Source organism: Symsagittifera roscoffensis, chromosome 7 (genome assembly GCF_963678635.1).
Source record: "Symsagittifera roscoffensis chromosome 7, txSymRosc1.1, whole genome shotgun sequence".
In the NCBI taxonomy this organism is placed as follows: domain Eukaryota; kingdom Metazoa; phylum Xenacoelomorpha; order Acoela; family Convolutidae; genus Symsagittifera; species Symsagittifera roscoffensis.
Window position 1 is genome coordinate 48,717,533 of NC_087068.1, and position 20,380 is coordinate 48,737,912.

The 20,380-nt window shown below is 36.8% G+C and overlaps 3 protein-coding genes and 1 long non-coding RNA gene across 6 annotated transcripts in view; 3 read left to right on the forward strand and 1 right to left on the reverse strand.

Annotated features, from left to right (window-relative positions):
* The window catches only part of LOC134851528 (la-related protein 1B-like), a 424,232-nt gene that overhangs the window by 142,022 nt on the left and 261,830 nt on the right, over positions 1-20,380 (forward strand). The window lies entirely within an intron of this gene.
* On the forward strand, positions 412-4,592 carry LOC134852060 (uncharacterized). Its single transcript, XM_063868340.1, has 5 exons — positions 412-608; positions 678-928; positions 1,010-1,503; positions 4,000-4,054; positions 4,453-4,592. Exons 1-5 carry the CDS (start codon positions 412-414, stop codon positions 4,590-4,592), a joined length of 1,137 nt encoding a protein of 378 aa, XP_063724410.1.
* On the forward strand, positions 6,732-7,915 carry LOC134851781 (uncharacterized). The gene is made up of 3 exons (XR_010164255.1): positions 6,732-6,796; positions 7,196-7,376; positions 7,728-7,915. It is a non-coding gene; the product is annotated as an uncharacterized LOC134851781 (long non-coding RNA).
* Positions 8,036-19,342, reverse strand: LOC134851153 (uncharacterized). Its single transcript, XM_063867112.1, has 5 exons — positions 19,224-19,342; positions 18,918-19,097; positions 15,017-15,137; positions 13,567-13,848; positions 8,036-8,500 (listed from the first exon to the last, which is right to left on the reverse strand). Exons 1-5 carry the CDS (start codon positions 19,329-19,331, stop codon positions 8,094-8,096), a joined length of 1,098 nt encoding a protein of 365 aa, XP_063723182.1. The 5' UTR covers positions 19,332-19,342; the 3' UTR covers positions 8,036-8,093.

Here is a 20,380-nt window from a genome sequence, read left to right on the forward strand (position 1 = left end):
TGTATCGCAAGTTGTCCGAAGCTCAGCTTCGCCTCTGTGTCATACTTTTTTTCAATGCTTGCGAATCTCGGTGTAAAGAATTGATCGTGGCTATTGTCGAAAAGATTTCAAGATATGAATAATAGAAAATTTGGAAACGTTCTTTTGGTTGCCTAGTCACTTTCTCAATGCTGACCTCGGATATTTGCCTATGTTCGCATTTATTGCAGCATTTGATAGTTTGATTGAATTTTTTCGCCGCGTAAAAGTACTATCAAACTAGGCATAAAATTTTTTGTCTCAGGGTCCCTGTTTAAAATGATTCTGTTTTTAGGCCTGGAGAAAGCCGATTTCACGGTAATAAGTTTTGGTATGTTTTCTGAATAGTTTGCTTTCTGGTTGATATCGAGAAATTTTTGCGGCTTTAGAAACATGTCATCGCTAATTGAAACGATATCGTTAGGAAAGGAAAAGTTCGTTGTATCCAGACAGGGATTTGGTTGCATGGGGTTTGATGCATTCTTCTTCACTGCTCAAAAGACATCGGAAGCAGATGCCATCAAAGTTGTCCGTAAAGCTTTCAGTCTCGGAATCACACATTTCGACACAGCGCAGTTTTACGGAAATAAGTAACTCAGCCTTTGTTTGATTTATTCGATTGATTGACTATTTTAGTCTGACTCCAATTGTTTGTTCAGGGGCGAAAATGAAACCATGCTTTGCAAAGCTTTTGCTGAAGTTCCTCGAAGTAATGTGCAAATAGTAACCAAAGGTGGTCTTGGGAAAGCCTTCAAACCAGACGGAAACCCTAAGAGAGTGAGGGATTCCATTGAGCAAAGTTTGAAGCGCCTGGACACTGATTACCTTGATCTGTTTAATCTAGCCAGAATTGATACCTCAGTTCCTATTGAAGAAACAGTTGGCGAGCTGAAATTGATGGTCCAAGAAGGTGATTGCTCATTTTACTTTCCATTGCAAGTTTGTTGGTTTTCTTCCGTGACGTTGAGTTTCATCCTCCTTGTGTGATTAGGTAAGATTCGTCACATTGGACTGAGCGAGGCGTCTGCAAAGACAATTGAGCGAGCAAATAGTGTCCATCCCATTGCCGCAGTACAGCTTGAGTGGTCTCTTTTTGCGAGGGAATTTGAGAAGGAAGTAATTCCAACTTGTCGAAAACTAGGAGTTGGCATCGTTGCTTACTCTCCGCTGGGAAAAGGAATATTGGCAGGTGCATTTAAAAAATGGGCTGAAATTCCGAAGCAAGACATTCGTAGTTTTATGGTTCCAAGGCTGGGCGAGAAACATTTTGATGAAAATATAGCAAAAGTCGACCAGCTAGTGCCGATTGCTAAAGAAAAAGGTTGCTCAATGGGTCAACTGGCGTTAGCTTGGGTGCATCACCAAGGCCTGGATGTGTGCCCTATTCCTGGAACCACATCTGAAAAACATTTGTTAGAAAACATTGCTGCGCTTGCAGTCGAATTAACTCCAGCAGAAGTGGAAAAACTGAGCTCCTTGTTCCCTGTTGGATCCATAAAAGGGGGTCGATATCCTCCTGGAAAACCAACGTTTGAAAGTAACTGAAACTTAAAAACCATTTCTTGTGTTAAAAAGAATTATAAATGATGGTTTGAGACTGCATGACTTTATTTGAACTAAATTTGATCAAAAAAATGTACTCGGTCTACTTAAAAATATTGTTGAGAGAAACGTTGTTTTGATTCGTGGAACAAACAGAAGTGCCAGCGGATTCAGTATTGGAAGTCTCAGTCATAATTTTCGATTTGAATTACTCTGATGAGTAAATTTCACCGAAAAGAATATAAATAGGACTACGATTTTACATAAAACAATTTTACTGCTCTTAATTTTTACACTTGTGAGAGCAATTGTCTTGTAATCGGGAATTAGATTTTCTTACAAATCTTTCAGAAATTGTGAGGCTGCTTTATTAGAGAACCTTAGCAACGTCATCCCATTTGGCTAGAAGTAGCGCGGTAGCACATGTACTTTTATGTCTGAGTCCGAGTTCGAGTCCCGGCTGTACATTTTTTTTTCAGTATGTATGAAATTGAATTTTTTGCGGGAAAAATTGAATTATCGTTCTTTCGTGTCTCTGTTTATGTTTTGTCGACTTAGTTGCCACATTGGAAAATGTCCTTGTGTTGTCAGCGGTTTTTATGGTGGATGCATGTTTTTTCGATTTACTTTGAAAATTAATAGCCCTGACGTTTTATATTTTCCTTGCCTTCCTGTTTTTTCCCTTAAAAGCTTTATTCGGCCTGATTAGATTCAGCTTAGATTTTATCGGCTTTGTTACCTTATTAACAGTAATGAACAGGTCTTATGTAGGTCTTGGTGATGCTTTTGCTTTTTCTCAGGAAAAAGTCCTTAAAATGCTCTAATAACTACAGATGTGCATTCTCATAAATTTTCGCCCTTCTTGTTTTTAGTAGAGAAACAGCTATGGATTTGGGTAAAGTCAATTTTCGAAATGGCCCATTTCCTCACGCATCAGTATAACAAAGTTATCAAAAAATCCAGCTTTAGCTAGGCCCCTAGTTATCTTTTATCACACAAAAATTTTGGTTATTGTTTTTTTTATTTTTTTTTGTGATCTATCGCAAGTGATGTGAAGCTCCGCTTCGCCTCTGTGTTAGAAATATCGTGTTACTACTGTTGTTAGTTTCAACAATAGGGACTTATGAAAATTAAAGTATCTTTTACTATTTCACAGGTCCATTTTAATATTCCGTTCCAAGTGTTTTTAGTGCCAAACTTTTTGACGATTTTTTTTATTTGGTCGATTCATCTTGCTCGTGATTATTTTTTGTTTTTACCCTAGCGATTAGCAAAGGTGTTGCCACCGGGACAACAGGGTTTTGCAACCGACTCTTTCCCGTAAATAATTTTGTTCACAGGATGGCTCAATTTGGTGGTCATCTCCAATTGTGTAATTTCGTCAACCAACTGAGAAATCTAGAGCATGTCTGCATTTTTCATATTTTTTCTATTCGAAATTTTTTTTTCATGTTGGTTGTAACTTTACTAACTCCGATTTCAGTAAATCAGTTTTTTTCTCTTTTTACGACTGATTTATTTTCGGCTTAACGGCTTCATTTCGAGTCGTTTGACGGAGCAAAAGAAGGTTGTTAGCTAAGTGCTTTAGGGGAGACTATTAAATTTTTTGTTCGGCTCAACACGTGTCTGCTGGATTGTCGGGTTTGCTATGTCTTGAAGGATGTCTTTCGAAGCCAAAATAAAATTAAATTGTCTAACTTGGCATGTTTATTTAGAAGGAAATTTGTCGGAAAATGGAAGCAGGCCCGGATATAGGATATTATCATGGAATGGGGGGGGGGGGGGGGATGGTGGTTTCCAAAAAAGAATCATCTCGACCTATTTCTAGCTCTCTACAGCTCAGCCAATTTGGTTTAAGTCCACCATTTGATTTTTAAGTTGACTAATTTGAAGAATGGTAGTTTTGGAAAAAGACGGTCAAAAACGTTGGGCACTTTTTAGTGGAGCAATATTTTTCGGCCAGCGATCCCCTCTCCAAATAGAATATTTATATATAGAGAGGCCAAACACGCCTTAAGAAATTATTCAGCGTCCTCTACCTTTACTGTACGAACTTTTTCTGGCACATCTATTGTATCGCTTGGTGCGAAGAACGGTTGGCAGTTGGTTGTTTTGCTCTAATAGTTTGCATAAGTTTTAATGTATTTCCTTATTCTTTAGAAAGTAACTGTTCTAAAATGGTTATTGTTTTTATCTAAAGAAATCTGAAAAATTTGAAGATTTGTTTTCCACGAAACTTTTAGATTTTCATTTACTGGCAGTGGAATTTTTGTGATCTAATTGGGATCGTGTTTGCTTTGTGTTATCCTCTGCAGTTGTGACTGCTGAAGCCACTATTTTTGTTAATCGATTTGTCTGTTAGCTAATGAAATGCACTAATCTAATTAACTGTCTAGACTTTTTAAACCAATTAGTAATATGAAGTGATTCGTGCTTCAGGTGGCTAGGTGGTCAGCACTCATCGGGGGACTAATCTATGGCTACCATCACAACAGTAAGTGTCTCATTTGAATTTAAGTCCTCTGAATTTAAAGCGTCAGCCGTCAATTTAATTGATAGTCTGATAATTTAGTTTGATAATAATGTTGAACACTTTGTATCTTAAATTAAGAAAACAAATTATTTTTACTTTTTACTCTCGAAAAATCAAAAACTAAGAGAAATCTTGTGGGTAAGTTTGATTTCTGTTCAGCGTTCTGAACCTCTAAGTTAGGAGAATGGATAATCTGTTTTTTTTTTATCTGGTGCTGATAAATGTTTTATCGTAATGGAGTACGGATCAGATTTCGGGGGTCTCTAAGCACCAACCTTTTGATTAGAAGACGGGTTGGAGGCACTTAACATTTCATCTTTGCCTCGATGCTCAAAAATAAAGACTTGTTTGTATTTCAGAAATTCTCTTTGCGCGTGAGTCATACTGGAGAGAGCATGGACATCTGGGTGAATTCCCTCTGCTGGGCAAAGTGGATGTGGAACTAGAGAAGAGATCAAAACACACGATGATGAGGGGCAGCAAAGACGCACATCACTAGAAGAAAATACACTAACAGGAACCCCACCCATTACTACCAGGGTTGGCACAAAAAGCAATAAGAGTCATAAAGCAATATGTGTCATAACTCATCAATAGGTGTCACTCGAAGCAGTGTTTTTTGATAGCGAAATGTTTCTGCACATTTTTTTTCTCCAAGAGTTTCGTACCAATTGCACAAATGAACAGATTTCTACTTTTGGTTTGAGTCTTCAAAAAAATGTATCTATTCCATCAAAAGGAACTGAAGTTTTATCGAATTATATTTGTCCAGTTATCCAATGAGTATTTTTTTTTTTCACGTATTTTTTTCATAAAAACTGAAAACAGGTTACCCAAGTTCTAAAAATAATGATTTTTGAACTTCTAAAAAGTTTTGCCAGCCCTGTTTAGTACCTTCACACTAACAGACAGAAGGAAGTCAATGTAAATGTAAACAGAGCGATAAAAACTGAAGACGGATGACTGAAAACTACATGGCCTATGATGTTCTCTGTGATCTGTACGAGAAAGATAGATTGTATATTGACTATCAACTCTAGTTTGTCTAATTATACCGGTCAAATTAAATTTAACTTTAATCTGGTTTTCACTAAGATTTTTAAGATCGTTTGAGCAGATTATTTTATTTGAAAGGCGTGCTGATGAAAATTTCAAACACTTTAATTTGAAAATTTTGAATAAATAAATGCATACGTAAAATTGACGTTTGTATTCATGTACTACAATTACATCGAGTATAAAAGTGAAGTTGTAGCGTCAAATATAAGTTTCTTTTGAATGAATGTCCGAAAGGGTTCTAGATATGCTGCTATCATCTTTCATGCTAGAATTATGAGCTCCTGCGGTGTAATCATGAGGACTGGTAGCTCTCCCACTCGCTCCGCTGTCTGGACTACAATTGTTGACTGAATTGCGAGTTATGGACGTGGCGCTACTGACGTTATCACCCGCCAGGCGGTCCCCGCTAAGTCGCCGAGTGTGATGATGGATTTTGACTTCGTTTTCGGTTATTTCAACGAATACTTTCTCGTCTGAGTAACTCGTGCCGATTCCTGAGCCGACTCCTTCGTCTTCCTCGTCGTCGTCGCTGAGGATGTCGGTTCGTCGGAGGTTGATGTTTGATTTGAAGTGATCCATTTTTTTCTATTCGAAATTTTTTTTTCATGTTGGTTGTAACTTTACTAACTCCGATTTCAGTAAATCAGTTTTTTTCTCTTTTTACGACTGATTTATTTTCGGCTTAACGGCTTCATTTCGAGTCGTTTGACGGAGCAAAAGAAGGTTGTTAGCTAAGTGCTTTAGGGGAGACTATTAAATTTTTTGTTCGGCTCAACACGTGTCTGCTGGATTGTCGGGTTTGCTATGTCTTGAAGGATGTCTTTCGAAGCCAAAATAAAATTAAATTGTCTAACTTGGCATGTTTATTTAGAAGGAAATTTGTCGGAAAATGGAAGCAGGCCCGGATATAGGATATTATCATGGAATGGGGGGGGGGATGGTGGTTTCCAAAAAAGAATCATCTCGACCTATTTCTAGCTCTCTACAGCTCAGCCAATTTGGTTTAAGTCCACCATTTGATTTTTAAGTTGACTAATTTGAAGAATGGTAGTTTTGGAAAAAGACGGTCAAAAACGTTGGGCACTTTTTAGTGGAGCAATATTTTTCGGCCAGCGATCCCCTCTCCAAATAGAATATTTATATATAGAGAGGCCAAACACGCCTTAAGAAATTATTCAGCGTCCTCTACCTTTACTGTACGAACTTTTTCTGGCACATCTATTGTATCGCTTGGTGCGAAGAACGGTTGGCAGTTGGTTGTTTTGCTCTAATAGTTTGCATAAGTTTTAATGTATTTCCTTATTCTTTAGAAAGTAACTGTTCTAAAATGGTTATTGTTTTTATCTAAAGAAATCTGAAAAATTTGAAGATTTGTTTTCCACGAAACTTTTAGATTTTCATTTACTGGCAGTGGAATTTTTGTGATCTAATTGGGATCGTGTTTGCTTTGTGTTATCCTCTGCAGTTGTGACTGCTGAAGCCACTATTTTTGTTAATCGATTTGTCTGTTAGCTAATGAAATGCACTAATCTAATTAACTGTCTAGACTTTTTAAACCAATTAGTAATATGAAGTGATTCGTGCTTCAGGTGGCTAGGTGGTCAGCACTCATCGGGGGACTAATCTATGGCTACCATCACAACAGTAAGTGTCTCATTTGAATTTAAGTCCTCTGAATTTAAAGCGTCAGCCGTCAATTTAATTGATAGTCTGATAATTTAGTTTGATAATAATGTTGAACACTTTGTATCTTAAATTAAGAAAACAAATTATTTTTACTTTTTACTCTCGAAAAATCAAAAACTAAGAGAAATCTTGTGGGTAAGTTTGATTTCTGTTCAGCGTTCTGAACCTCTAAGTTAGGAGAACGGATAATCTGTTTTTTTTTTTATCTGGTGCTGATAAATGTTTTATCGTAATGGAGTACGGATCAGATTTCGGGGGTCTCTAAGCACCAACCTTTTGATTAGAAGACGGGTTGGAGGCACTTAACATTTCATCTTTGCCTCGATGCTCAAAAATAAAGACTTGTTTGTATTTCAGAAATTCTCTTTGCGCGTGAGTCATACTGGAGAGAGCATGGACATCTGGGTGAATTCCCTCTGCTGGGCAAAGTGGATGTGGAACTAGAGAAGAGATCAAAACACACGATGATGAGGGGCAGCAAAGACGCACATCACTAGAAGAAAATACACTAACAGGAACCCCACCCATTACTACCAGGGTTGGCACAAAAAGCAATAAGAGTCATAAAGCAATATGTGTCATAACTCATCAATAGGTGTCACTCGAAGCAGTGTTTTTTGATAGCGAAATGTTTCTGCACATTTTTTTTCTCCAAGAGTTTCGTACCAATTGCACAAATGAACAGATTTCTACTTTTGGTTTGAGTCTTCAAAAAAAATGTATCTATTCCATCAAAAGGAACTGAAGTTTTATCGAATTATATTTGTCCAGTTATCCAATGAGTATTTTTTTTTTCACGTATTTTTTTCATAAAAACTGAAAACAGGTTACCCAAGTTCTAAAAATAATGATTTTTGAACTTCTAAAAAGTTTTGCCAGCCCTGTTTAGTACCTTCACACTAACAGACAGAAGGAAGTCAATGTAAATGTAAACAGAGCGATAAAAACTGAAGACGGATGACTGAAAACTACATGGCCTATGATGTTCTCTGTGATCTGTACGAGAAAGATAGATTGTATATTGACTATGAACTCTAGTTTGTCTAATTATACCGGTCAAATTAAATTTAACTTTAATCTGGTTTTCACTAAGATTTTTAAGATCGTTTGAGCAGATTATTTTATTTGAAAGGCGTGCTGATGAAAATTTCAAACACTTTAATTTGAAAATTTTGAATAAATAAATGCATACGTAAAATTGACGTTTGTATTCATGTACTACAATTACATCGAGTATAAAAGTGAAGTTGTAGCGTCAAATATAAGTTTCTTTTGAATGAATGTCCGAAAGGGTTCTAGATATGCTGCTATCATCTTTCATGCTAGAATTATGAGCTCCTGCGGTGTAATCATGAGGACTGGTAGCTCTCCCACTCGCTCCGCTGTCTGGACTACAATTGTTGACTGAATTGCGAGTTATGGACGTGGCGCTACTGACGTTATCACCCGCCAGGCGGTCCCCGCTAAGTCGCCGAGTGTGATGATGGATTTTGACTTCGTTTTCGGTTATTTCAACGAATACTTTCTCGTCTGAGTAACTCGTGCCGATTCCTGAGCCGACTCCTTCGTCTTCCTCGTCGTCGTCGCTGAGGATGTCGGTTCGTCGGAGGTTGATGTTTGATTTGAAGTGATCCATTTCGGGGTTTCTTTTGATCTGTGTATCTGAAATAAACAAAAAGGCTGTACACCAAATTGTGGAACGAAGGAGCTGGCTCTTTTCTCGAGATTGTAACTACATGTAATTACGCAATTTCCATCAATCAAATAGCAATCACTGACTACCATTTTTCCAGCTTTTAGGTGGTATATAAACCAGCCGAAGTATCAGCCGGCCGAAAATACGTAAGTGTTTTATAATGGTTTTGTAAAAGTTACGAAAGTTATGCAAATTTCATTCAAATGTAACTTTTCGGCTGGCTTATGTACTCCGCGTAATTTCGGTTGGTGTATACTTCGGCTGGTTTATTTACTCTCGGTGTATCGTCATTTGTAGAATGGTCCAAGAGCAGAACAAACAACCTGATAAGTCAAACTGAATTAAGCTCGCAACTAACTGAAACTGCAAGTAATTATCATATTTCGCTGCAGATAATTTGCGTACATTCCTTGTGCAAAATGAAGGTTTATGGGGCCTAGTAAATTAGACGATAAGCAAATAAGACGGATCTACAAAAACGAAATTAGACTCTTTCGTTTGCAATAGTTGGCCCTTTCCTATTGCAAAGGAAAGGGCCAACAAAATTTTTTCTTAAGAGTCAAGTTTCACAAATACAAAAAACATATGTCAAAGAAAAATGTCAAAATAATTAGTTTGAACCAGGGGCGGATCTAGGATTTTCTTAAGGAGGGTGGGGGATTTTAGATCGACCAAATAGATTTTCGGAGCTCTACTAAAGCACTGAAAAGACGCTGTTTTGGCCAAATTTTCTGCGCCGCAGGCAAGTTTTTGAAAAAACAGGTCATAAAGCCGTTTTTGGGCACTTTTTGGAAAATTTTGACAAAAAAAAATCGCGTTTTTTTGGCGCGCGCTTCCCCTCAAACTTAGTATATATTTGCGCCAAGGCGCCTTAGAAAAATTTTAGAGTCCGTCACCAAAAATTGATTTCTTAAAAAGTACCAAAAGTCGAATCCCTGAGGGGGGGGGGGGGGGGCGTCCGCCCCTGGTTTGAATGAACGCAAAATGTCAAATCCGAATATTACAGGAGAGTTTTGAATTGAATAAATTATGCATGGTTGACTTGTACAATTTTTGGCCACGAAATTTAAGTGTTGTCTGCTAACAATTTTATTTTTCTCAGCAATTTTTCTGCAAACAATTTTAATCTCTATCGCATTCGTCTAATTTCTCACAATTGCAGTTTTGCGAAATCGTCTAATTTCCTTTTAAATACCTCCTTCTAATTTGCTTATCGTCTAATTTCTCAACCCCCAGATTTAAATATTGCAGAAGCAAACGCCAGTTTTATCAAAGGAGCTCTCTTTTGTCACCCTAAGTTGCAAATTTTCGTGCTCTTTAATCGCAGTTTATTTAATCAGCGCTAAAGTACAATCGATGCTGAGGATATTAATTCAGGATATTGTAATTTTCTATTATCTGAAAGATATTGATTTCGTGAGCTCAAAGCTTAAAAAGAGATATTTAACCCGTGATAACCCTGATAACTCAAGCGCGGTATTCATGTTTTTTTAAAGTGAAGATAAGGGGGTATTAATCCGGATCATGTTAACTATTTCCCCCCTATGGTACCCCCCCCCCCCCGATAAAAACACATTTGATTATGTTCAACTGGATTGGTTTTGTATTTCTCAGAAATGTGTTCTGTCGCATTCCTATTGGTTGACGTTATTTCAGTTTCATTCCTATTGGTTGACGTTATTACAATAAATTTCATGCAAACCTTATTAACTATTCCCCTACGCCCCCCCCCCTAAAGTTTCTAAGCCGGATTACTGGATCATGTTAACTATCCCCCCTTTTGCAATAAGGGGGAAATAGTTAACATGATCCAGTAATCCGGCTTAGAAACTTTTCCAAACTGAATTGAAGCAAGCTGTTTGATCGCAATAGTGCTTACTAGACAGGAAACATCATTTTATACTAAACAGCGTTCGGGGATATATGAAGAAACAAATAAGGAAAAAATTAATTGAACATTTTAATAATTTTTTTACTCGAAAACTTTTTTGCTCCGTAGAGGCTTGAAGTAGCGGAATAATTTAGGTTTATCTACGAAGTGCAACTGGCCACTTGATAGAAAAATTTAAGTTCTGCAAATAGTAATTTAGTGGCAATGGTTTTACAATCAAATTATCAAACTACCACGTCTTGTGGGCGAGCGACTCGATATCAAAGAGTTAACTCAACTCTTTAGCACGGTAAACACCACTTACTAGTGGTTTTTAAAAAAATCTGATTTTTAATGGTTTGTATAATTTGTTTGCTCTGCCATTAGTGTTGTTGAAGTTGCCTAGTCGAGAAGCAGCGCATAAAGTTTCGTCTCTTTGGTCAGATTTCGTTATAAATGGTCTTCGTTTTCGTCTGGAATGGTTTACTCGTTAGTTCTTCAGTACTTCAGAGAAATTTGATTTCTTTGTTTTGGTTGTGTTCATGACTTCCAATGGAGGGTTGTTATTTTCGTCGTGTCGTCCAAGTCTAACACTGCGGCCCTCGCTGGGGTGCTTTCCGGGTGGTAAGGGCCCACTATTCCAGTAACTGAGACGGCTAGTGATTCTGGTTGCCGTACAGGTTTTGGTGAATCGCCAAGCCGCCAAACAGATAAAAGGCAGCAAAACTCTGGTTGTGGCGTCTAATTTCGCCTAAACCGTATCTGCGGAACATAAGACAGGAACATTTTTGGTGTAATAGCCGAAACTATGAGTCAGTTTTGAGTCAGTACTGGTCATCAAGAGCGAGCTCGACTGGTGCATTCAAGGTTGAGTCAACAACCTGTGGAACACCAAATTTTAGATAGGTTTGGACCAAAGTGAAAGAGTAGTGACTGTAGTATGGTTTTCTGGACATTGAAAGAGGCGATTGGTATCATGACCGGTGGTAAAGCAATTTGGATATTCGTTGGTGGCAATTGGTCACGTCTGCTGAGGTAGGGATAAAGTAGGGCGAGTCGCCGGTGCGTAGTTGAGATAGGCTGGAACGAGACTGGGGAGTTCAGTTGTTGAGGTTAGTAGGGGGTTTTCGGTGAGTGCTTTAGTTGTGAAGTCAGTTTCAACCTAGTTAGAAATCGCTTATGATTTGAGTTTGAGTGTTTTGTGTATGAAGTTTGTCTTCCTTGTCGACGTTAGAGGAACAAAGGTTACTTAAAAGCTTCTATCATATGTTTGAGTACGTTTTAGATAGTCAATTTAAAATTGACATTTAATTTTTTCGACGTGTTTAAAAAAATTTTGGTCGAAATTATTTCTCCGGAGTTTTTTCAAGTGTTTTTGTAAGTATGATTTTGTTGAAGCGCTGTAATGTATCGCAAGTTCTCAGAAACAGCAAAAAAAAGATAGTGGTTGGAGTGATGACATCTAGGCTGCTACTCTCGGTTGTTTAATAACTTGAAAACATTGAGAGTTTTGCTTTGTTTTTGCCGGTGAGTGCTTGAGCCACCGATCCGTCAGCTCGATAGCACCATCATTGTTTTTGCAAAGATAAAGCTCGTCTTCAGCGTTCGAATATTTTTTCAGACACTTAAATGAATTCACGGACAAAGTTTTTCCTCATTTTGTGTTATTTTCATGCTTTTTTGTTAGGCATCAAATTGGTTTTTTAAGTGTAATGAACGTAAAGATAAGTCGTGGTGATTTTTTGTCCTGTTTTTTTTTCAGGAAAGTCTTAAACTACAGATGTGCATTCATACATTTTAATGCATTTTTGAATGCACCAAGGTATATGTGCACTTTTTGATTTCATTTGAAATTCATCTGCTGAAATTGACGTAAGTAGCACTCTCTAAATACGAACGTGGAAATGGCGCAAAAAAACATGAAAGATTTCTTGTTTCGAAAGTGGAATTTATTTTTAAGATTCCGAGCGGAATAAAGACTTTACTTATTGATCCAGTTTTCTCAAGTTGGGTTAATGTTATCAAAAAAGCGCTTTCTTTGAAATTCGAATTTCGAGTCTTTTTCAACAAATTGTGTTTTATATGTTTACTTGCGTTCATTACTCTATTCCAACTGTCAGTTGGCTATGTTTTTAAAACTTTAATATGAGTCTATAGACCCTTTTTAAAGTGATTGGGAAATTGCACTATTTCGTTATTCGTTTTTTATTGTTTTTTTTGGTGCGTGCTCACGCCTCAATTTCGCCTTGATGGATGCCGTAAAGTAGTAGCTAATTGGGGACTTTTTAGTTTCTGAGAGGGGGTTGGGCTAATTCACAAATCCCTCAAAACCCCCACCTGCTTGTCCTAGTTTCCTTATCTAGATGCACAAGATTGAAAAGTAAACAAATAAAAAGTTAGATTCAAAAAAAATTATTGTTATTAAGACTTTTTTATGAAACAATTTTTTGGCTGGCAACCAAGAAATGCAGGGTAAAATTTTATATAGTTATTGTTCTTGGCTATAATTGTATCATCTTATGTCCAAACTAAGAAGGCGGTATTTATTGATAGCCGCTTTCATCGGAAGCGGTCGCAGACGTCAAGTTATTCAGGCTTCATGATTTCGGTGAATCTTTCATGGCATTTTTTTCATTGACTTTAAATTGCTATAATTTTTATTCAATGAAAGTAGAGAAATTTTAAGGCTTTAAATTTTGTATATTTATTTTGCGTTTTGGCTTTATCGAAATTTAATTTGTTTTCCCTTCTGTTCTGATTTTTGCACCTTTTATTTGGTGCAGAAGACTTGAAGTTTGTTGAGCAAACAAAAAAGAGAATCCATTATTTGCTCGGACGGCCATCACTTCCAATCATTTTTCTACCTCGCAAATTTGAAAGACTAAATTGATATTGAATGGTATTAGAAAATGGGAATAATGGAAAATATTCGGCGTTTGAAAATTGCTAAGAAATGAGGTTTTCAATTCTCGAAAAGCATCAAAAGGGATGAAAGAAAGGCTGAGGGCAGTGAAATGGCCAGCGGTGGTCATTTGGCCTGTGCTTTTTGATTTGGAGGATGAGAATGCAATTCAATTAAGCGAGCGAAAGAGTGACTTCTAGTTTTGCGGAAGCGAGCAGATGTAATTCAATTTGACCCACGCAACTAAAGTCACTTCTTACCCCGCAGTCCGACAGTGCTGTTGCTGTTTTTGTGCGGTGGCGGATGCAAGGGAGTCTTTCTACCACCACCACCGCCAATTTGCCCCGTCTCTAGCCCGCCTACGTCCCCTCGATCGAATGATAAACAATGCCCATTTTGCTGCTGCTGCGGTGTTGTTGTTGTTGATTCCTCTCCCGGACGCGAATCTGTCTCCTTTCGAGGGGGGTTGGAGACGTTTTTAACGGCGGCGTCTCCCATCATTCCTCCTTTGCTGTAGGGTATAAGTCGCGGCGAAGAATCGTCTAAAATTGAAATCACTCCAATACAACTTGAAAAATAGAGCCATCGCTTTATTTGTAAAAAGAACACTGGGATTTCGTTATATAGATAGAAGAAAACTGGGAGTATAGACGTAAGCGTATTCAAATCTGTAGAGCAATTGATAAATTAAAAGCTATAATGACGCCATTTTTTCTTAATTAAGAAAACTGAAAAAAATAGCAGAACAAAAATTGATCTCATTTTCATCAGTATTATTTACCATTGTTTGTTAACCGAATTGAGTTTTTTTTCAGAGACTGCTAGACATTTAAAAGCAAAACCAAATCGTTGTTATTGCTAGAAACTGGTTAAGGACAGCATGTGATTACCTAATTTTAAAGTCCATTAGTCTATAGCAGTATATTAACTGTCGAGACAACAACATTTGCATTAAGCAGCGTTCAGAATCGAAATCAATTGGTATGAGTTGTTGTAATGACGCTAGTCCGAAATTTTAATTTTATAATCATTAATAGTTTTGAGTTTTGACGCTATTTTTTCATGACTGGTTAGAATAGGTTGGGTGCGAAAGCTAAAGGACCTCGAAAAAGTGTTAAATTGTGATTCATACTTTTTTCTAACCGCTGTCGTGATTTTTTTGCCCGAAACGTACAAAGCATGTTACGAGTTTTTTTTTCAAAAATAAACTTGCAAAATTTAAGATTTTTCAGAGAGGCTATTTGGTACTGCTTACATCAATTTGTGAGCTGCGCCGTTTTTTTTATAAATGCGCCTTCGGGGTCAATACATAATAAGTACATAAAAAAGGTCGACTCTTTTATACAGACAACTTTGTCAGAAACGGCGCAAGATCAGACGCATGTTTTTTTGCAAGAATAAGATGAGATGCATTGAAAACTTTGAATTCTTTGATGTTCTGAGAGCATCAAAAAACTCAATACATTTAAGATGCAGGAATTTATGACAAAATAAGAAGGTAAGATGACGGATTTTACCACAATTTGGCCTTATCTATAACTAGTTCTGGGATCTCTTTAATTATCCACTCTATGGTTTCTGGTAACACGCTCCCCTTATAAAAACTAATTCAAAAGTTAAGCATATGTGAGTATTGTACATTAATCCCCCTTAAAGAGATTCTAATTATGTATGCCTGGTGGGGATTTTTACAAATTTGTCTTAGCTTACAGAGTTCCTCTAGAATGGCGTCGTTATTGAGAGGGGTGCTGACCACCGCACAGAATAGCTGTCGGAAGCCCATTCGGAATGCACGACTTCTGTATGCAACCAATACTGGGAAAATGGCAGCCTGTAACAATTTCTAAGAGTTAGGGAATTCTATTTAAGGAGTTAGGGAATTATATTTAGGTTTGAGAAGGAAAATTATCAAATCTAATTGACTGCACATTTTAGACACGGGCAAACCGCGGTTTTCCTGAAAAAACTGAACGATTCAATAACTGTTTCTTTTCCTTTGTGGATAAACAGAATCCACAAACACTAAATAAATTTTATATCAAAGTTGCAATAAATGTTTGCCAAAACTACATTTTTTAGTCAAAACAAGGTTCAGGGTAAAATCGCCAAAAACTGATTTCAAAAATCGTGTCATCGAAAAGCTCTTGTCATACCAAAAAAACGTCAATTGTTATCGAGTGAGGTGCCAATTGGGTTTCCGAGATAAAGTTTTGCAATGCTTTACTCTTTCGAATTTTGGGTAGGTTTTTCAAATTTTAAAGTAATATAAACAAAAACAGATGTCTTGAGATTGGTATCAAAGAAACCATCGCACCTCAAACAGACGTTAGTCAGGTTGGAGTGAGACATCATAGTAAAATTATAACTGAGTTTCCGAGAAAAAGTTTTGCAAAGCTGTAGTCTTCTAAGTTTTTTTGTATGGGCTTTTAAAATTTTCAGACAAGTTAGCCACGAAAAATTGACATTGCAAGACGCAAACCACTCCAAAAAGCGTCTTTTGAGCCAGATTGAGGTGTGACTTTGAAGTCTTAAATGCGGTTTCAAGGAAAATTTGCCCACAACTTCAGTCTTACACATTTTTCGTTTTTTTTTCAGGTTTCTAGGTAAATTAATTAATAAACATGTCAAAAGATTTGTATCGACGAATTCAAGCCCATCCAAAAGACAATAAATTAAGTCGAATGAGGCATCGTGTGAAAGTCAGAATTTTGTTTCCAAAAAATCACAGAACTTAGTCTCTTATGTTATCTTTTTTAGTTTTAATGTGAGCCAAAAACTGATTTTGAAATACTGTTATTGAACAACTCAAAGAACATCAAAATCACGTTTGTCGGCTGGAGTGAGATTTATTGTTAAAGTCTTAATAAAGAGTAATGAACGTAGTGAGTACTCTTAAGCAGATCCTGCTGATTTTTTTGCGTTTTTTCAGGAGAAAGTCTTAAAATTTGTTCACACTCAGTTTTGATTTTTCGCGGTTTTACTTATGATTTCTTTTTAAGTTCAGTGCATTTCCATTTTTGAAAGGAAGGCCAATTTCACTATCGAACAAAGAAAGTGTAAAAGTGACAAAAAACGCGATCGACTTCTGATTTCGAAATGGAAAATAAAAATCAGATATCCCAGCGAAACAAAAATTTTACGTATTGATCCAGTTTTCCCAAATTGGGTTAGTTTCCTAGGACAATGTCCATCATAAATTGTTCTAGAAATTCAAGGAACTTTAAAATCATCTATATTTTTTCTTTGAAATTCAAAAGTTGAAGGCTCTTGAAAAAACAAGTCAGTTTTTTTCAGTTTTCTTGCGTTCATTACTTTTTTTCCAATTGTAAGTTGGCTATATTTGTGTTTCCGGTAAAAAATGAAGAAAGCTTCAATGTTATAAGTTTTTTTGTGGTTTTTTCAATTTTCTAGGTAAATAAATCAAAAACAGGTATCAAAAGGTTGTATCAAAAAATTAACGACCCGTCAAAAGCAACTAATCGGAGTAGATTTAAACACCCTATTAAAATAAGCATTGGGTTTCCAAAAAAAACATTCACAGAGTTTTACTTCTAAAATGTTTCGCAGTTATTAAATCTTGCGATAAGTTAGCCAAAAGATTTGTATCGACGAAGTCAAGCCTATCCAAAAGACATTAATTGAACTCGAATGAGGCATCATATGAAAGTCAGAATTTTGTTTCAAAAAAAATCACCGAGCTTAGTCTTTTATGTTATCTTTTTTAGTTTTAATGTGAGCGAAAACTGATTTTGAAATACTGTTATCAATCAACTCAAAGAACATCAAAATCACGTTTGTCGAGCTGGAGTGAGATTTCTTGTTAAAGTCTTAGTAAAGAGTAATGAACGTAGTGATTACTCTTAAATAGGTCTTGATGTTCCAAAACAAAAGATTAGATTTTGTAAAAAAAATTTTAAAGTATCGTAGCAGCTTGTGGTCAAATGATAATCTTCATTTATGGTCGAATGAAACTCGATTAATTTCATATGAAGACATTTCAATGGTTGACCAATTGCAGCTTTGTCGGATTTGGAGTCACGGCGCATAAAAGTTATAATTTTTAGTTTTCAAGTGATCAAATGAACAATTTTTTTCAGGTGTTTGCCGTTTTCTCTGCAATTAAAAATTACTTACGGGTGAAACTTTGAAAATGACGTTGGAAATTGGTTTTTAGTCTATAGTCGAATTAAAAAGACTAAAAATTATTTTAAATATTTTGTTTGGCCGTTTAGAGGGCATTGGAGAGCCAAAAATCCCATTAAGAGGCCAAGCTGTGCACTGAATTGGCGCACAATTTGTCTGTATGTTCCTAGATTCCAAAGAGAAGTCTTTAATTATGTCGGAAAGAACAAAAGAAGAACAAAGGGAGAGTGCTTACTGGGGAATTAGCTTACAGTTCACAAAATGCACAGTGTGGCCTCGTAATGCCTCATAAACAGCATAAACAGTTTAGAACAATGGATTTAAAAAGTTCATTGGAGACCCAAGAGTCTAAGTTGGGCCCTTGTAAAAGTTTCTCGTAAGATAAAAAGGAATACAACAAACTCAGCTACAAAACATTGTTTAACTCAGGTTACAGATATATAACTAAATGAACTGATGAATTTCAGTCGAATTTCGTCTAAGAGGCTTTTAAAAAAACCGAATTGGTTCTTTTCACGTTATGGGAAACTTATATGAGGGCCTAGCTTGGACTTTCGCTTTCCAACGATTGCTTCTTACACTTGCGAAGCAATGTGTATAAGTACAAGGTTTCATTTTTTCCAACTTAAGTCGCAAGTATTGGTGCCACTTTTGGGGCACCTTTACAGCTTATTCATAGCATGTGCTTTGATATTCGAATAGCAATCAGTTAACACAGCTGATGCATTTTCTAACTCAATTTATCTCGCAATTTTTTGAAATCCATAATTTATACATAATGTGGCTTTATGCTTTGCAATTTGGTACACTCAAAGTAATTAGCATATGTAGCTGCTTGATTTGTGACTAGTGTTTGTCGATTGTTAAGCTTGCGTGATTCAATGGATAGTGCGTGAGACTCAAAATCTGTTGATTGCTGTAGGTCGCAGATTCGAACCCTACACGTAGCCGAGTTTTTGCTAAATCGAGGCTTATTTATACTTTTTCTTATTTCACTTGATAGAGCTACTTTTTAGTCGTATTCTTGCAAGTGTTTGCAAAGCGCAGCTTCGCCTCTGTGTAAATTCGAAGCTTCAAATTGATTTTACTTCTTATTTCTGGCTCTAAAACATTTATCTGACTACTCTTAATTAAATTGCCGAAAAATGTCTAGAAAACAAACTTTCGCTGTGTTTTTTTTATCCGGCTATATTCTAAAAATTAGTATCATCCATCATCTGTCAAACTTTCATCCGTAAACCTCCAAAATTTGTTTAGAAAACGGCAGAAACTAGGAAAAAATTTGTTCAATTCATCGCGTGAAAACTAAAAGTTCCCGTGACCATATGAGGGTCTTAAAAAGTGAAGCGAAAAGAGCTATAGAATATATCCGAAACTTTTAAATAGAATTTTAAAATAGTTTTCAGTAGTTTTTATACATTGGCGAGGGGATTTGATATGGTATGATGAGAAACTTGGGTGCTTTGACCTGCATGAAGAACAGCTGTACAAGACAGAGAGAGTAGAAGTATCTGTTCTCTATGATGTGTCTGCCAGCGAATACTCTGTACACGGCCAGAGGGGTGGAACAGAAGAAGGACTGGACGAAGATGATTAGGGAGGTCATCACTGATTTGGAGAACCGGTCCAAAGTACAAGTCGCCTTGACCTGTTTGTCATAACGGAATTAGCTCAATGTACAATTTCCAAGTTTCAATCTGCTGCTAATATCATAAGCTTGCTAGCCAAAATTAGTTTATTTTTTTTTCTAAAAATTTCCAGGAGTTTGACTTACAGTGTCGACCATTTTCATTCTCTGTGGCAGCAAACTTCTGGCTCTGCTGATGCGTGAATAAGTCATGACCAGAAACCCCAGAGTGATAAAGGAGCATAGCACGAACATGCCGATGAAGACAGACCACGAAATGATAAAATTCGAATATCTTGCAAACACGTCGGAACAATCTGCGTTGAATAGCTGTGACGTCACACTGGCGCCTGTAGAAAGGACCCACGTGATCAGACATAACAAGTATTTCAACCTGTTGTTGTTTACGACTGCAGTTTGAGATCCGCTGTTCGATCTTTTGAGAGTCAAGAAAGGTTTGATTGAGAAACACTGGTAGAAGGCGAGGGCGCACGTCGCGAAACATATCTGGAAAAAAGTCAACTTTCATTTTGGCGTGAAGGGGCAAATCTAGATTTTTCTCAAAGGGGGAGGGACGGATTTTCAAAAACAGTTCTTGAGGGGGTTCCATGAGTTAAGATAATTTTTCCTTTAAGGTAAAGGACCAAGATGTGAGGTGTTCAGCTCTTCACGGAGAACCGCCTTTGCGCCCCCAGAAAAACATGCACAGTTTTTCGGCTATTTTTCCAAGCGGGTATGTTGCCTGACCCTCAAGCAGCGAGCACGCATAATGGTGGGCTTGAACATCCTACCATTCGTCTGAGAGGCGGAAACCTAACCACTTCATTTATGAGTTTTAAAGGAGAAAATTTATGAGTTTCAATTACCCAATTGTTTAGTTAATCTCTGGTTATGTCAAGGCTGGTGAAATTTTAAATAAAAACGTTTTTATCATTTGAATATGTAATTTATCCAAAAAAAAACATTTTGAAAGCTCACCGCGCGCCTCAATTTTCCGTGTGTTTACACTAGAGTTCATTGAAGTTACAACAAAGCTCAATTTTTTCTTGATGTTCACCAAGGGAGATTCCTCGCCCAAAGGACCAGATGCGCGAAAAATTTTTCAACCAATAAGTGCTCAGAATTGAATAATTTGAAAGAAATGAGCAACAATTTAAACAATTTTGAACAGTTTAAAGGGCTTTGTTTGGTTGAGAAATTTCGCGCATTCGGTCCTTCACGCATGAGAATAATCCTCCTCACCAAGAGCTAGTTTTAACATGATTAAGGTTAGTTTACGTTATTAGATCTGAAGGTTTTTTTTC

What these genes read in the sequence shown, in the direction of transcription:
- LOC134852060 (XM_063868340.1), top strand. Translation starts at nt 412, where the DNA reads ATGTCATCGCTAATTGAAACGATATCGTTAGGAAAGGAAAAGTTCGTT. An exon ending in GAAATTGATGGTCCAAGAAG is followed by an intron (nt 929 to 1,009) that starts GTGATTGCTCAT and finishes TTGTGTGATTAG; the next exon opens with GTAAGATTCGTCACATTGGA. An exon ending in AACTGAGCTCCTTGTTCCCT is followed by an intron (nt 1,504 to 3,999) that starts GTTGGATCCATA and finishes TTCGTGCTTCAG; the next exon opens with GTGGCTAGGTGGTCAGCACT.
- LOC134851153 (XM_063867112.1), bottom strand. Translation starts at nt 19,331, where the DNA reads ATGTTCGTGCTATGCTCCTTTATCACTCTGGGGTTTCTGGTCATGACT. An exon ending in TACAGCTGTTCTTCATGCAG is followed by an intron (nt 15,138 to 18,917) that starts GTCAAAGCACCC and finishes AAATTGTTACAG; the next exon opens with GCTGCCATTTTCCCAGTATT. An exon ending in CAGCACTGTCGGACTGCGGG is followed by an intron (nt 8,501 to 13,566) that starts GTAAGAAGTGAC and finishes TGTTTATTTCAG; the next exon opens with ATACACAGATCAAAAGAAAC.